The 16,754-nt window shown below is 53.2% G+C and overlaps 1 protein-coding gene across 6 annotated transcripts in view; it reads left to right on the plus strand.

The window, feature by feature from the left end:
* The first annotated feature begins 2,077 nt into the window (after positions 1-2,077).
* Positions 2,078-16,754, plus strand: part of SETD1B (SET domain containing 1B, histone lysine methyltransferase) — a 40,129-nt gene continuing 25,452 nt past the window's right edge. For 3 of the 6 annotated variants that reach the window (XM_069081369.1, XM_069081370.1, XM_069081371.1), the window contains exons 1-6: positions 3,019-3,189; positions 3,561-3,730; positions 4,104-4,199; positions 4,906-5,176; positions 8,292-8,404; positions 11,684-12,913. In XM_069081369.1, the coding sequence (XP_068937470.1) occupies positions 3,114-3,189; positions 3,561-3,730; positions 4,104-4,199; positions 4,906-5,176; positions 8,292-8,404; positions 11,684-12,913 (1,956 nt within the window). In that variant the 5' untranslated portion in view covers positions 3,019-3,113. Of the gene's footprint in view, positions 2,326-2,577; positions 2,667-2,693; positions 2,893-3,018; positions 3,190-3,560; positions 3,731-4,103; positions 4,200-4,905; positions 5,177-8,291; positions 8,405-11,683; positions 12,914-16,754 lie in introns of those variants that run through there. The other 3 variants (XM_069081374.1, XM_069081373.1, XM_069081372.1) reach the window with 3 other exon arrangements.

Below are 16,754 nucleotides of genomic sequence, written 5' to 3' on the forward strand. Positions count from 1 at the left end.
AAGGGCTTTTAAAAGGCACGTTTTTACTTACCGGTGTTCAGCTTGGCGCAATGGAGTCTGGAAGGTGAACCTGGGCGTTGGTTTGGTGATGTTATTAGTAAGAAAAAAACCCACCATTTTGTTGGAGTTTGTTTGGATTATTATTATTATTATTATGGGGGGGGGGGGAGAAGGTCACTACCTTTTTGTCAATTACAGTGTCATGTCATTTCATCGCCTTCGAATTCAGCAAACTTTTCCCAGGGTTCAGCCAAAGGCTTGCTGGCTTCGCTGGTGGGGCTGGCTAGGGCAAGGGTATCAAGAGTCATTTCAGAGACAAAAGGTAAAAAAAACCAAAAAACCAGAGGCTTCAAAGAAAACGGGAGACAAAGTAGAGTTAGCCACTTCGAACCCCGGTCACCCCAACAACCACAGAAAAGGCTGCCCAGTTTAATAATGCCGTTTACCAGCCACGGCTTAGGGCTTGTTTGAAGGGGTTTCAGTCTAGTTTCCTGTGACCAGTTCAGTCTCTGTAGAAGAGTGGGGCTTTCTTCTCTCTTCCCTCCCCCCCACCCCCCAAAGACTGGAGAAACCAGAGCTGTCTCCCTCAAAAGAGAGGTTACTTAAAGAAAATCGACCAGCTAATTGGGAATAAAGCTAGCTAGCATTTACTGTAGATAAAACATTTCTTAAAGCCTAAAGCTATCTCATTGTCTAAAGGCATGAGATTTGGCTCTGAAATTTGACAAGGAGGCAAAAACAGACATGCAGATAGATGAAGGCTCAGAAATTAGGACATTTAGGAAACATTAACATGAACACTGAACTGAAATAAGGACAGAATGGATTGGGTACTTACAACAGAGAAGAATTTAAAAGAACAACATAGCATAATGGCTTACATTTTTTTTGCTTAGTACGGCCAGAATTCATTATTTCCTAAAACTCTACATTTAAAACATTACCTTGTTAAGACAGAAGGAGAGGAGTTAATAAGATGGCCAGGTATAAGTGTTTAATAGAGGAAGTTATATATATATATATTTTAAAAAATTTATTGTTCAGTCAAGAGGATACAGATTAGACAGCTCAAGCCCCGTCCCCACACCCCCAGCCAAAAAAAAAAAAGGAAAAAAGTAAATAAATATGTTATTTACTTAAGTTTTTTGGATTCAAAATTTTTAAACTGCTGACATTAATGGTGGGCTATGACCTAGTTATACAAGACAAAGATGGATTCCAGGTCATAAGGAGAAAAAAAAGCAAAATCCAAAATCATTTAAAAAAAAAAATGAAGTCTTCCTTCTTCCATCGGTCCTTTAGCAATGGTGACCAACATTGGACAAGACACGGGGCAATCCTGCACTGGATGGTGGAGTCAAAGGAAAAGCGTTCCCCCTTTTGGAACAAAGGAAAACCCACTTGGCCATTTAATTCCATGGCAGAAAAATGGCTCCCTGAATGTTGGCCTCTCCTTGGCTTGTCTGATGACGGATGTTTGGAGATCCGCGTCTAATAACTCAAGCCCCATAGAAGCTTCGCGCTGATTGGCCCAAGGGCCCTGGCGCCCTGAATCAGCCAATTACCGCACCACGGCCCAATTACAAACCCCCAAAATACCCCCCAATATGAGACGAACCACCGTGAAGCCGAAGCAAGACAGGCAGCCTCCTCTTCAGCCTGGAGGAGGCAGGGAGGGAGCGAGGAAGGAAGGAGGAGAAGGGGGGGAAAAAAAACACCCATTGCTCCCTCCCCCCCCCCCCCTGTAATAGTGTAACCGAGAAGAACCACCGGGTGCTTTGGGGTAGAAGCGACCAAATGGAAGGTGCGCGCTGATTGGTCCCCGCCAGTCCCAGGACCTTTAATAAAGAAAAAAATGAATGTAGAAAGCGACTCACTCGAGTTTGGAGAAAGTATGGGGGTGGGGGGGAGATTTGACGGGCCCCTGACAAATGCAAAAAAAAAAAGGTATGGGGGGAAGAGAAAGAAGTCCTTCCTCCAAAAGGGGGAGGGGGAGAAGAGGGAAGGGAGGAAAAGCAAGCCGAGGTCGGTCTGTATCCTTCCAGCCAAGCCCAATGATTGCAGCGTAATGCTAATTTGGAAATCCTGTTCTCTGCTCCGAGGTTGCCGGGGACGCAGGGGCAGACGAGGAGGAGGAGGAGGGAAAGGGAGACCAAGAGGAAGGGCTATCCCTCGACTGCAGCTCTAGGAGATTCCGCGCCAAGGCTCCCCCACTTCTCCCTCGACTTAAAACACACACATACACCCCAAAATAAAACCCACCCCAAAGTCAGGCGGTCCCACCTCCAGTCCATCTTGTTTCTAAAACAGTGTAGGAAGCCGAAGGTAAACGCTGACTGCGCCCGGACACTGTGGGCCTGGGGGAAACCGATTTCGGGAGAGGGAGGAGGAAGGGAACCCCCTCCCCCTTTCCCAAATCCTCCCTCCTAGTCAAAATCCAGATCCTCCTCCAGAGATAATAAAATGCATTAATTAAAAGCCTGTCCCCAGGGCCTCCCCCCACCCCCCAGCCCAGGCCCTCGGGCCTCCGCCCCAAGCTGGGGGAGAGTAGGTTGGGGGGTGGCCTTGGCTTGGGGGGGGGGGGTGTTGCAGCGCAGCTGCTGCGAGCGCCAGGGGGAGAGGAGAGTGGAGGAGGAGGAGGAGGAGGAGGAGGAAGGAGGAGGAGGGTGAGAGATTGGGTCGGGCTCCATAGCGGTGTATTGTGGGATGTGCGGGGACTGGGAGCCGAGCCGCTGCCGCCAGCCGCCTCCTCCAGCAGCGGCAGCAGCAGCAGCCGCCGCCGCCGCCGCAGCAGCCTCGGCTAGCCCCCGGTTTGGCCGCCCCAGCCTCGGCTCCCGCGGGGAACACCATGTACAGGCTGGTCGCGCAGGGAGGCCGGCGCCCGGCGGGGATGTAAGCAGGGGCTCCCTATTTCCCCCTCCCCCCCCTTCCTCTCCCCTCCCTCCTTCCCCTCCCCTCCCCTTCCCTCCTTCTCTCCCTCCCCCCTCCCCGGGAGAGGCCAGCGGAGGCCGCGGCGGAGCCAGGCTGGGGGGGTGGCTGGGAGGAGGAGGAGCGGGAGCGGGCTGGTGGCGGCGGCGGCCCGCGACCCCCCAGCCCCGAGCCCCAGCGGCACCATGGCCTTCCGAGGGATCCGGGCCGGGGGGCGAGGGAGCAGCCACGCCGAAGATCATGGCAAAAAGCAGAGTTCAAGTGAGCTTCCCCCCCTCCTGCCCCGGCCACCACCGCCACCGCCGCCGCCACCGCGGCTCATCTCGGGCTGCTGCCGCCGCCGCTGCCTGCTCCCCAGCCCGGGATCGTTCCTGTCCGCCCGGGCAAGGGGGCAGCGGGCAGCCTGGTGGCTGGCCGGCTGGCTGCCTGGCGGGCAGACGGGCGGGCTGGCTGGCTGGCTGCTCCGCTCTCTTTTTTATAAAAATAATCACCCGGTTTTTTGGAGACGGGGAAGGCTCGGGTGGGAGGGGGGGTGGAGGCTTGGGTGGGGGGGGGCTATTTTCTTTTCTAATTTTTGAAAGCCGCCCTTGCCGCTGCGGGAGAGACACAACTTGGTGTCGGTCGTTTTTCAGGTTGGGTTAACGGCATGGAGAGCAGTAGCCACCACCACCACCAGCAGCCTGGACCGTCGGGGGAGAAGAGAAACCACCATTGGAGAAGTTACAAGTTGATTATTGACCCCGAGCTGAAGAAGGGGCAGCATAAACTCTACCGTTACGATGGACAGCATTTCAGCAAGGCTGTGAGTGGAGTGGGGGGTGTCTTTCCTTCCTTCCTTGCTGAAACATATATAGCACCCCCCTTCCTCCTCCTCCTTCCAGGGCCCAAAGAGCAAGAGGACCTGCCGGGACCTCCCCCCTCCCCTTTCGATAGTAGTCTCACCCCCCTTACCCCCAGACAGTGCTCAACTGTCAGGTTCCCAGCCCACCTTCTTCAGGTCCGACTGGGTTTGTTTCCCGCCCCCCCCCCCTTCTTTCAGCGCCTGACTTTTGACACATGGGGGCGGAGGGAGCATGGAGGGGAAGGGGCTGCTTCCTCTATCCACATTTCCCTGGAGTTGTGTGTTCCCACCCCCACCCCCTTTCAATCTCAGAACTATTTTTTCTTCCCCCCAGACCCAGTGTTTTCTCTCGGTGAAAATCGAGGACCCGAGAGTCAGAAGGGCATGGACAAAAACCAAGGAGCTGGAACTTCGTGTCCCCAAATTCAAGGTAGTGACCCCTCTCACTAGCCAGGGAAGTTGGGACTTATGTGGGGGGGGTTACCCCGAGTTCTAAAATACCGCTGGGAAGGACATGGCCCTGGTTCCCGCCTGTCTGTGTGTGTGTGTGTAGGGAGGAGGGGGGCAAACTGGTGTTTAGAGCGCCCGGCTTCGGCTGTCAACATTGCCACAACCATCCAGATTGTAGACTTGGGAGAGAAAGAGGGAGGCTGTGGATACATTGTACCACTGGCCTGGAAGGGGTGTGTTTCCAGAGACATCCCCTGGGGGGGTTCGGCTCTTGAGGTAGGGGGTGTCACTGGTACCAGGGAACACCCCCCTCCCTAGGGGTGCCTTCCCTTTCGATTTAAAAGGGGGAAGGCCCCTGAAGGGGGGGCGGGGGGGCAGTACGTCAGGGAAACAGAGGGAGGGGAAGGAGAGAGAAACTGTTTCATATCCCCCCTTCCTTCCGAACCCGAGGACTTCCACGTTCCAAACGATTTAATCCTCGGCTTTCTGTCCCCGCCCGCGTGCATTTAAAAAAAAATATGCATATATATTTATTTATTTTCTAACTCCTTAAGGTTTGGGACAGGGGGGCACTGTTGGTGGCATGACCCCAGCAAGTATCAGCCTTTTTTTGAATTTTAATTTTTTCAATATTACCCCTTCTTCCTTCAAATTCCACAACCCCCCCCCCCCACCACCACCACCAGATCGATGAATTCTACGTGGGACCTGTGCCTCCCAAGCAGGTGACTTTTGCCAAACTGAATGACAACATCAGGGAAAACTTCCTGACCGACATGTGCAAGAAATATGGGGAGGTTGAGGAAGTGGAGATTCTTTACAACCCCAAGAACAAGAAACATTTGGGCATTGCCAAGGTGGTCTTTGCCACCGTAAAGGGGGCTCGGGAGGCCGTGCAGCATTTACACAACACCTCGGTCATGGGCAACATCATTCACGTGGAGCTGGACACTAAAGGTGGGTAGGGCCCGGACGATTTAGAGGAAAGGTGAGGGGAAGGGACTTGGAAGATCATCCTTCCCCCCCTTCCCAGTTAGAGAATGTTGGTTTTAGCTCCATTTTTTCCCCTCTGAAAACCTCCTCCCCTTTTTTGTCGCCCCCACTCCCCCACCCCTGGGCAGAATCACGTGGAGCCCAATGTGTTGTCTGTTGCTAGGAGACAAGCTGTAATTTACAAAATGCTCCCGTCCTTGGCCACCCCTCCCCCCCACCGGGACCACTCAGAAAATGAGCCCCAGTTGGGTTTACCCTGCTCCCCCAGCGCCTCCATTGCTCCCCCCACCAACCTTTGTGTCTTGGTTTTAAATGGTCCCCTGTGCTATCGGCCCCCTTTTGTTTACTGGGATGTTTGTATCTTTTGAAAGGGGGGGGGACTATTTTATGTGCTGGGAGTGACTCAGGGGGCCTTCTGTAAATAAGTTGATGGAACTAAATTGTGGTCTCTCCTGGAAAAGGAGCCGACCTACCCCATCTCCCGGTAGCCAAAAGGGGCAGCTATTTCATTGATAAATAGTGAATGATGAAGCCGGGCTGCTTCAGAATCCTGCACAGGGGTTGACAACTGTGTGTTTCTTTCCTCACTCCCTCTTAAAGGGATAGCAGCACTTCCTCTCTGCAGGAATACCTCCATGGTGTGAAAAAAAAAAAACATGCCTGTGCAGTCCGGCTCTAAAAACAGGAAAGAGGACACACTGGGGGTAGGAGGGGGTGGAATATGAGTTGCTTGTTTGCCCCCATTCTTTCTTCTGGATTCAGTGGCTTTCCCTCTGGCCTGTGGCAGGGATCCCTAATACCTTTTCATCAGGATTTATCATTGAACTTTCTCAGAGAGTTTTAGTCCAAATTGTATTTTCTTTTCCTTCTTCGGGGCTCTCATGTACCCAGAAGAATTCTGATCCAAATGGAAAATACAGACGTAGTGTGCCGGCTTCCCAGATAAGCCTTTCCTTCTGTCCCAGACCCAGGAGGGACTGGGCAGAGTTCCCAAGTGTTGAGACGTTTCCTGGGTGGCAGAAGCCTGGCTGGGTGTGAGGAGGCTCTGCCTGGTGACTCGTAAGACAGGACTGGCCTTTCTCGTTTTCAGGGCACCATTAGTGAAGATACCTGGAATGAGAAAGAACAAGACGAAGAATTGAGGGGGAAAAGATTCTTCCCCCTCTCTGGTCTAGAATAGATTAGTCCTTGCACTAGATTGCCCTGGAGATTCCTTCCAGCTCTTTCCTCTCCATCAATGAACAAGTACTTAATGACCCAGTGCTAGGCACAGGGATGGGACAGGGGAAGCATAAAATGTCACAGGAGGTGGAGGGAGTATCTCATTCTTCTTTCTCATTTCCAGTGACTTTAAAATTCTGCAGCTCTGGGCCCAGATCCAGCACTATTTCTTCAGACTCAGGAGGCTAAGGTGTGATCTCTTAGCAAGCTGAGAGAGTTCATACCCTGATCCTCATACACATACTTGCTCTTTGTTAATGAATCAATTCTGATTGAAAGGGTCCTGAAGATACAGTAACAGTTTGTATTTCAAGAAAAGAGGAAAGTTTACTGTAACTCAAGGAATAGAGATGCTTTGCATATTTCAACCCTGTCCTAGAGGGGTCATGGGTTCCATAAATAATGATAATTAAGGTCTTACCATCCGGTCTGGGTTTTCTGCAGCTGTGAGGCTACATGGGCCAGTAATTCTGGCAGAAGGGGTTGATAACTTTTTAGCTTTAGGGTTTGGGGTGAGGGGAGGGGTTGGCTCAGCCAAAGATGTTGGAATAGAGGGGAAGAAGGAAAGTCATTGAGATCTTTGCTGATGTGCATAGGATTTGTTAATGAATGGATGTTGGAATTTGGACATCTGCTCAGGTGTGGGTTGGACTCGATGACCTCTGAGGCCATGTCCAATGCTTGAGATGCTCTGAGTGGCAGCTGTCACAGGACCCAGTTCAAATTGAGCAAGCCACTTCCCTGGGCCTCAGTTTCCTCATCTGTAAAATGGGCTCAGACTAGATGGCCTCTGAGGTTCCTTCCAAGTCTTTATCGGTGACATTATGGTTCCTTTTACTACCATGTTGTTCTAGTATATCTTTGCTCTCCCCCCCCCCAAAAAAAATGAACCCACTCCTGGCTTTCTGCCCTCATCTGAGATCTCATTTGAACAGTATCCTACAAGTTGAAGGGTTTAAAAGAATAATCTGTGGGACTCAGGTTGGTCTTACTCATTCTCATCCCTAGATGTGAGCCATCCCAGAACCTGTGTTCATTATAAAATCCTCCAGTGGAATGCATGTCCCTTGGGGTCAAAGGCTGTTGCCTTTTGGGGATCTGCTGCTTTGTCAGTGCCCCAGTAGCATGATTTTTAAAAGCCCAGAGTGGGGTACTGGATCAGACAGCCCAGCTTCTGTAGAGGGAAGGGGCATTGGGATGCTGAGCTGAGAGAGTAACTGAGTTAGAGTTCAGGGTTACTGGGAGAAGGGCTGTCTTGATCCCCATAGCTGCCTGGACCATAACCCCTTGAGGGAAAGGGAGAATAAGGCCCACTTCAGGCATCAGGGTCAGAATGCCAGCCCTAATATCTCATTTAGACCTAGCCTTTCATTTTGTTGTGGTTTGTCCTTGTTCTCAAAGAGGACCATGACATCAGGAAGGTGATGCCGTGACCTGCAAGTGAATTGGATTTAAGTGAGGGAGGGCAGCGCAAAGTCACCAGCCTCACTTTCTCCTCCAAAGAAGGGTCCAGTGGCCAGATAGAGATCAGGAGGCCTGGAGATGGCCACATTTTCATTTTAAAAGAGAAGGCAGTGATTTTCCCAGTCACCCACCCAGCTGGTGCCTTCCCACTACCTTTAACAAACCCAGGGCAGGGTGTGAATCACTTACAGTTGGGGTCAACAGAGAAAAAACAGGCTTAGAGTCTTCTCCCTTCTGTCTCCTGTACTGGTCCATACCTTATTTCCACAGCTGTCCCTCTAGAGCCTGGGCTGTCCTGGGTGGTCCCTGGCAAGCAGGCATTCAATGCAGAGGTAAGAGGCCAGGTCGTCCCTGCTCACTTAATGAGACGTCTTCTTCCCCGTGGTCTGCGCAGGAGAAACTCGAATGAGATTCTACGAGTTGCTGGTGAATGGCCTGTACACCCCTCAGACCCTCCCTGTGGGCATCGAGTTGGATACCTCCCCAACAGTCAATAAAACTTTGCAGGTGAGTTGGGTGATTTCCCCATGGGGTCCCACGATTCGCTTCCTTTCTCCCAACTTTCCTCAGCCATAGCCGACTCTTTGGGGGGTAGGGAGGGGCTGGTGTGTGTGTGTGTGTGTGTGTGTGTGTGTGTGTGTGTGTGTGTGTGTGTGATTTGAGTGACAGGTAGAGGAGAAAGTAATGAATGAAGTGGCTTTAGAGAGATGACCAGAAGTGCTGGACTTGGGGGAAGGACAACCTAGATTCATAGCCTATGACTATTAGGCTCAGTTTTCACATCTGTAGAATGGAACACTACTCCTGTCCTTGTGATAGTTGCAAAGTTCAGATAATCACATGTGTGTGTCAGGAAGGAAGCAGACCCTTTAGAACTAGTCCAAGGGGAAAAACAAAAGTGAGGAGGGATTCTACTCTGTCCTTGCTGACTCTGGAGCCCCTGTTCATCATGTGCTCTGCCCACAGCAGTTCCAACCACAAGGGAGGGTCGCTCTTTCCCAACTCTCAAGTAAGAACTTGTGTGCCTCATCTCTATGCTAAGTACAATGAACTCAGTCTGGTTGTTTTTAGTCAAACCTGGGGAAACTGAGGCTCACAAAAGCGATGAGATTGCCCTAGAACCCACAATGGCAGAATGTGGGCTAGACCCCCAGACTGGTGAGTTTTCTGCTCTGAAGGCCCTTACCTATCCCCATTGTTGGGTTTTGAACCACCTCACCCAAGACATGGTCAGGGATCCCCATGGAACCCAACCAGGGACCCATTCCCCCTCTCCCTTCTTTTTTGTTTATTTTTTTGGTAGTGGGGGAAGCTAGGGCAATTGGGGTTAAGTGACTTGCCCAAGGTCACACAGCTAGCAAATGCCAAGTTCCTAAGGCCGGATTTGAACTCAGGTCCTCCTGACTTCAGGACCTGAAGTACTCTATTCACTGTCCCACCTAGCTGCTTCTGCCCTTTCTTTTTTAAATGCAAAAATCCTCACTAACAACCAGAGACTTGTTGCCCCAGTGGGCTTGTCCCCATGGGCAGAGCCCCATGCCTCAGATACTTGTCTTTGCAGCCTAGGAGGGTCCTATTCCAACTCCCTATTACCTCCTTCTTGGTCCTAGTGTGTAGGACTCAGCTTACTAGGAGGGCCTTCTTTGACCCCGTAGCTGGGTAGCACAGTGTATAAGACGTGAGTTCAGATCCAGTCTCAGACACATACTAGCAGTATGACCCTGGGCATAAATGGGAGCGTAATACCTGCTGCTAGGGATGTGAGAATCAAATGAGAGAGTTATAAAGCATTTAACACAGTGCTGGGCACACAGTAGGTATTTAATAAATGCCTGTTCTTTTCCCTCTCGCTTCCCAAGGAACTTAACTAAAAGCCTCCAGGCTGGAGAAAAAATTCCTTCCCCTTTGTTACCCCTTCCTCCATCCCTTTAAGCACTGACCAATGGCCTCCTCCAGCAGACATCTGTGGAGCAGAGAGAAGCCCACAGAGAGCCACTTATCCCGGGGAAAGCTTTCTCCCTATAACCCCAGGGCTGTGGGAAGTCCCATCCACCACCAGTCCAGTCTGCCTTCACCTTCTTGGCGGGGGGCCCCAACCCCTTCCTGGCCACGGACTCTGCCCTGTAGAAGGACCTTTGATGGCAAAGAGGGGGCAGGGACTAGAGTTCTTCAGTTACTAAAAAAAACCACCTGCCTTTTTGCTTTTCTCACTGAATATTCTTGGACTTCCCTTGAGGTCCTCCTCCACAACTTATAGCTTCTCTCTCTCTTTCTCTCTTTTTCTCTCTCTTACTTCTTGGCACGATCTGCATTCTTTCTCTCCTTTCTCCCCCTCTCCCTCTCCCCAGTCCCTGGAAGCTAAAGGCCCTCCTCTTTCCAGGCTGAATTTGTTGACAAGTGGGCCTCAGTTTACCCAGGATTTGGGCTCAGAAAGGGCTCTCTTGTAAAGGGAATCCTTTTTCAAATATTTTGGGGAAAGCAACCTCTGCTTGAAACAAGTCTCAGCTCTAGGGTATTTGGGTCTGAATGAATGAATGAACTCATGGAAAGAGAGAGAGAGAGGGAGGGAGGGAGAGAAAGAGAAAGAAAGAAGGAGAGGGAGAGAGAGAGAGTATGTGTGTGTTCGTGTGCATGTGCCCTTCCAGCTGGGGCAGCATATCAAAGCAGCAGACTGAGAGGGTCCCACCTAGAACCCCCAAATGGGGGGTGGAGAGCAGCACCTCCAGAGGGACCCTGGAACCCTTTGCAGGAAAGTCTGTCCTCACCTCCAAGCCCTGGCCTTTGCCTCCTTTTGTCTTTATCCCAGCCCTTCCACTTGCAATCTCAATGGCCTTGGGTAAGTTATTTTCTCTCTGGCATTCAGGGTCCCTCTTCCCCTTCTAGATCTAAATCAGTGTTATTGACAAATTGGTAAATAAATTAATTACTTAAGTGACTTAATCTCCCTGGGCCTCAGTTTCCTTATCTGTAAAATGAGGGGGGATTGACCTTGCTGACCTTTCACCTCAGAATCCATGATTTAATGAGCCTATTAAAGAAAGATCAGGAGATGAAGCTGACATCTGGTTTTGCCACTGACTCTAAACTTTGGACAGATTGTGTTTTTATTCCCTCTTAGAAAGGAGTGGTTGTATCTTCTTATTTTGCTTTCCTGAGCCTCAGTTCTCAGCTGTGAAATGGGTTTAACAATGATAATTGGGCTTTCTGACATCTCAGGTTTGTTGTGAGGAAAGTGCTTTGTAAACATGAGCTCCCAACTGTTATCATTCTTACTTCTCCATTGTTGGGCCTTTGCCAAGACTGGCATTGGTGTCAAGGGGGTAGGGGGGCGATCCCATTCCAGACCTAGGGAGAGCTGCCTGAAAAGAGATCCAGGGAGCTGGAAATTGCTTGGATGGCATGCTCATCTGATTTAGAACTGAAAGGGCCACCCCCTTGGTGGCATTCTGGTCCAGAGGAAGGCAGAGATTGAAGTTATTTGCTGAATATCTCAGAGAGGCCACAGGAGAGACAGGCTTCAGACATGTGTTTCTGGGCTCTGGGCTTGCCTCTGAGGGATGAGAAATATTTCCCCAGAGCCTCCTCTGTACCAGGGGCACCAAGACGAAGGTAACAGAGTCCCTGCCTTCAAGAGGGGAAGGTGACACATTCTTGTAGCGATGTGACCCCTTGAGGGGGCTTATGGGAGAAAGGTCTAGAAAGGTAGGTTGGAGTGTCCTGCTTTGCGTGCCCTGCCAAGGCTTGGGGACCTGGCCGCCTCCCCGGCTCATACCGCTCCCTCTCCAGTTAACAGATGCCTTGAAGCGCCTGAAGGACGGTGGCAGCAGCGTGGCCTCAGCAGGCTCCTCGGCATCGGTCACTCCCAATAGCAGCACGCCCTTCTCCCACGATACCGCCTATTCCAGCAGCCGCCTGGACACGCCCAACTCTTATGGCCAGTGCACGCCTCTCACGCCCCGCCTGGGTACCCCCTTCTCCCAGGACTCCAGCTACTCTAGCCGCCAGCCCACGCCCTCGTACCACTACAGCCAGGACTCGGGCTACAAGGCCCGCCGTCACGAGACCAAGTTCACCGACGCCTACAACCGCAGGCATGAGCACCACTACGTTCACAACTCGGCCGGGGGCTTCCGGTCCTCCGAGCACCCGTTTGGTGCCGCTGCCGCCGCCTCTGGCAGCGGGGGTGGAGTGGGCGGAAGCGGCTCCTATAAGCCCCACGTGCAGCCAGAGGCCCCTCAGTATTCCCATACTCCCCCTTCGGCCCCCCTGGGCCACGCTAGCTCCAACTACAAGTCGGCCTTCTCCCCGTATCAGGCTCCAGCCCTGTTTGCCCCACACCCCGAGGAGCCAGCGACTCTGCCAGCCTTTGCCCAGGGGGGCCGAGACAGTGGGGAATACCGCCGGGCCCAGCCCCCAGCGGAGCCCCCGGCAGTTGTTGCTCCTTTGGCCAAAGAGAGACCTGAGACGCCCCCTGGGCCTCCACCCCCGCCGCCACCCCCTGAGCGGAACAGTCTGGAGCCCGGAGGGGGCCCTAACTTTGGCTGGAGTCCTGAGCGTTGCAATAGCCCTGGGACACCGACCCTGGAGACCTCACCGTCATCTTCAGAGAAGCCTCATGACAGCCTCGACTCCCGCATCGAGATGTTACTGAAGGAACAGAGAACCAAGCTCCCTTTTCTGCGGGAGCATGATTCGGACACGGAGCTGCGCATGGAGGGCAGCCCCATCTCCTCCTCTTCCTCTCAGCTTTCCCCACTGCCCACCTTTGGCTCCAATTCCCAGCCGGGCTTCCGAGGCCAGACCCCATCCTCCCGCCCCTCCAGTACGGGCCTGGAGGACATCAGCCCGACACCCCTGCCAGACTCGGACGATGAGGAGGACCTGGGCTTGGCCCTGGGCCCCCGCCCCCCACCTGAGCCAGGCCCCCCAGACCCAGCCGGCCTTCTGGGCCACGGGGCCGAGCCGGCCAAGGAGATGGCTGGGGAGAGGACGCCCACCTCAGAGAAGATGGACGAGGTAAGTGTGGCCGCCAGGAGGTGAGGAAGCGCCCCTGGGGAGCCCTCTCAGGCTTTGGTCTCTGCCGCTCTCTTCCTCTTCAGCGTAAGCAGGAGAGTAAGTCTCTATCTAGGCCCTGAAACCTCCAGAAACTTTAGGATGGTAGACCTGAGAGGAGGTGACAGGCCAAAGGTCGCACGACTGGTTAATGATAGGCTTCCCCTGGCACTCAGCTCTTCCCTCGTGGGAAGGTCTGTGTATCAGGTTGGACAGGGCCCAGTCTAGGAGTGTCCTTAGGCTTCCTGCTCAGTTCCCTAGGGATTTGGTCCAGATCTAGGGATGCCTCATCCTGGTTCTCCCCGTGGCCAGATTGCACCCTCCAGTCTCTCCCCGCCTTGAGCTGTTCACAACCTTTCTGCCTTTCACTCTGAACACAGAGAGAGTGGGCATCCCACCCCATCCGGGCCCCCTGCCCTGCCAGCCTTGGCATCTTGGATTTCTTAAACAGGGACTTCAGGGAGTCCCTAGGGGAGACATTTCCTGGTCTCCTCTCCTCCTCCCCTTGTTGGCAGAAGGGAGGGGAGAACAGCTGTGTTCCTGTTTCACCCCACCCCGGGGCGGGGGGTGTTGGCTGAAGGGTGAAGGGCTCCCCCATCTCATGAGGTTGTGAGTAGGACAGTTCAGCCAGAAGGACCCCCGCTCCCATCCTGTGTAGCCAGAGTGCCCTGGCTGAGGCATCTAGCCTTGGGGGCCTGCAGGGGGACCCTGGGCCTGAGCAGATTGAGGCATTTCCAAAAGGGTGCCTGGGAGACTGCTCCTGTGCTCCCATTCTGGCCTCCCTACCTCTTCCCCTTCCCTGTTGGGGCGAGAGGAACGGGACAGAATGGCCCTGGCTCTCCTCAAGGTGGGAAAGTGCCACCTTCCAGCCCATTTAAAATAGCTCTGGATCCCAGAGTCCTGGCCGTTCCTGGAGAGCTGGCTCTGGTCCTGTCTGGCGAGAGGAAGGGAGGCCCAGAGGAGCAGGGCTCAGGTTTGATGTCTCTCCTTTTCCCTTCGGTCTCCCTTTTGCCCACTATTCGGACCTTTCTTTTCCTCTTTGGACTGTCTCTCCCCTGTCCTATCCCCAGCCAGATTATCCCCTAGGGCCCACCGAGGAGATGGAGGTGTACCTTCTTGCTGGGACTTCCTCACGCGCCCCTCGGCCCCACAGCCATATCGGTTAGGTGTCCAGCCTCCTGGGAGTGGAGCCATGAACATCGAAGACCTGGGGCATCCCGTGGGAAGTTTCTGGTCTGTCTAGTTGTTTCTCCATTCTCACACTCCTTGTCTGGAGCTGGAAGAACTCTTAGCTCTCCCCCCACTTCACTGCACTCATGAGGAAAGTGATTAAGTGGCTTGCCCAAGGCCCCCCAGATAGAAGGTGGCACATTCACTACCCCAGCAGCTTCTCTGGGCCAGTGCTGCCCTCGATCAGGGCACCTGCGGAAGCTGCAGAGTGTAAGCCCAGGACCCTGGAGGTGGCCAGATCCAGGCCAGATCCTCTGCTGTAGCAGAGGCTGGGACACTTGAAGGGACCTCTTCCCTCCCCCCATACTCCCTAAGAAGGCAGGTGTAAGTGGGATGCCCAGTTCAGCTCCCTTCCCTGCTCACTCGTTCTGACCAAGTGGCCACCAGACAAGGCCTGGCCGTCCACCTGCTGACTTCTCTGGGCCTTAGGAACCCAGTTTGGGGCAACAAGAGAATAGAGGCTCAAACGTGAAGTCTGCTGTCTCTGGGGCGCTGATAGAATAAGGTTCCAGAGGGGCCAGACAAAGGGAGTCATCACTCTTAGGGACAGAGCGGGTTCGTGGCTCGGTTTGGGGGGGTTATCTGTGGATTTATGTTATCCAGGCTTCGCTCTGTCCGTGGTGCCTGAGCTGTCATAAGCTCTCCAGAACCCTTCAGTACCCAGTAAGAGCAGCCATCCTTCACAGCCCAGGGCCATCTGTCTGGGGGGCCAACAGTGTGGGCAGTGTCTCAGCCCAAGGATGGGAGCGCTCTGCTCCCTGTGGGTGGTTCGCCGGTCCCAGGAGCCTTTGATTAAGGTCCCAGAGCTCCCTCTGGGGAAGAACGCTCTGTACTTTTTGGAACCACTAGAGAGGGGAGAAGAAGGGGAAGGGTTAGGGGCCCATCTGCCCAGGTGAATACTGCCTTAGCCTGGAGCTTTGTGGTGTTCCCCCCACAACTTGCCAGAGTATCTCTTTTGGGATGGCAATCTGCTGGGGAAAGGGAACCATGGACAGGGAAAGGGTCCCATCTCCTCCTCACCCAAGACTAGTCTGACCTGTTTCTTTCAGTGATACAGCCCAAAAGGTCTCAGGGTCTTTTACCCCCACCACCCCACCAGCCTATTGGCTAAGTGTGGGAGAAGGGCTGGAGACTTGCTCTGAGGTGAGGAGGGGGAGAGTGGGAAGGCTGACAGGGGATGGAGATGGGCCACGTATGACCTCATGGGTGTATCTGGGTCAGTGGATAGAATGTAGCCCCCGTGGGACCCCCAAGGCAGTTTCCAGATGGACTTTGGGCCCCGTCCCCCAGTTCCATCCTGTGGGGCATTGGGCCTACGGCTGCCTCAGAGCCAAACATTAACACCAGTACCACACTTTGTTCTAAAGGCCTTCCCCAAGCACCCCACTGGAGAGAGTCAGGGCACGTGTTACATTAGTCTCACTTTACAGATGAGGAAATTGAGGCCCAATGTCACCACAGCTATCATGAGGGATGGGGTGACAGCTGAACTCCGGTCCTCTCAAATTATCTGACAGTCATAGAGGATTTTTTTTTTTTTTTTGCTTTTTGGAGGGCAGTTGGAGTTAATGAATATCTTGACAAATGTCACTGGGCAGGTGCTGGAGTCAGAGGCAGATGCAGACACACCAACACTATATTATAGGCTGAGTGACCCCTGGACAAAGCCTCAGCTTCCTCATCTGGAAAATAGGGCCTGGAGTCAGACCTGAATTCAAATCCAGCCCCAGACACTTAATAACTATGTGACCCTGGTCAAGTCACTTACTCTGCCTTGGTTTCCTCATCTGTAAAATGGGGATCATAAGAGCAGCCGCCTACCCAGGTTGTTAGGATCAAATGAAGATAGGCGTAAAGTGCTTGGCACACAGTAAGCTTGGAACAAATGTTCTTGATAATACAGAGTAGGTGTGCTTAGCCAGGGTTAAAGACCCACTCAGGGGGTCCACAAGCCTCGGTGGGAAACAGAAGGACATTTTTATTTCTATTAACCTTCAGTTTTCTTTGTAATTTTACATATTTTAATCAGTAAGCATTGATTAAGCACCTACTGTGTGCCAGTCACTGTGTAAGCACTGGAAGCATTTAAAGCCCCAGGTACTGAGCCGGGGGTGTCTGGGACAGTCAGAGGGATCCAGGCCCCTCCCCTGGCCCAGCCACTTCCAGCTCTAAAGCCAGGATGCTGTCAGGGGGGCATTGTGTTCTTGCACCCCTGTCCAAGTGGTCTGCTGACTTTCTGATGGTCTCCCAGCCTAGTGAGAGCTGCTGTCAGGGTCGTCACCCCACCCCGCCCCTTTTCCGCCCCAGCTCCAAGGCTGGCAGCCTAGGCATGATGCCAGCCTTCAGCTAGAATTGTGGATTCCTCTGGCCTCTGGATTCTGTGACTTAGCCTTGTGTGAGGTGTCTCCCTCTCCTTCCGTGGCTGCCTGCACTATGTGGTGGCATGAGGGCAGGTGGCCAGATGAGGTGAGTAATGGGACCCAGACCTGGCTCTCCAGTCACCACTGGTGTGTCCTTGGGCAAGTAGCTGTAGCAGCAAGCACCCCAAGCGCATCCTCAGGGTTTGCTGCCCATA

Source organism: Petaurus breviceps, unplaced genomic scaffold (genome assembly GCF_028583685.1).
Source record: "Petaurus breviceps papuanus isolate PSGF00001 unplaced genomic scaffold, PetGlider_PUasm1.0 99, whole genome shotgun sequence".
Classification (NCBI taxonomy): domain Eukaryota; kingdom Metazoa; phylum Chordata; class Mammalia; order Diprotodontia; family Petauridae; genus Petaurus; species Petaurus breviceps.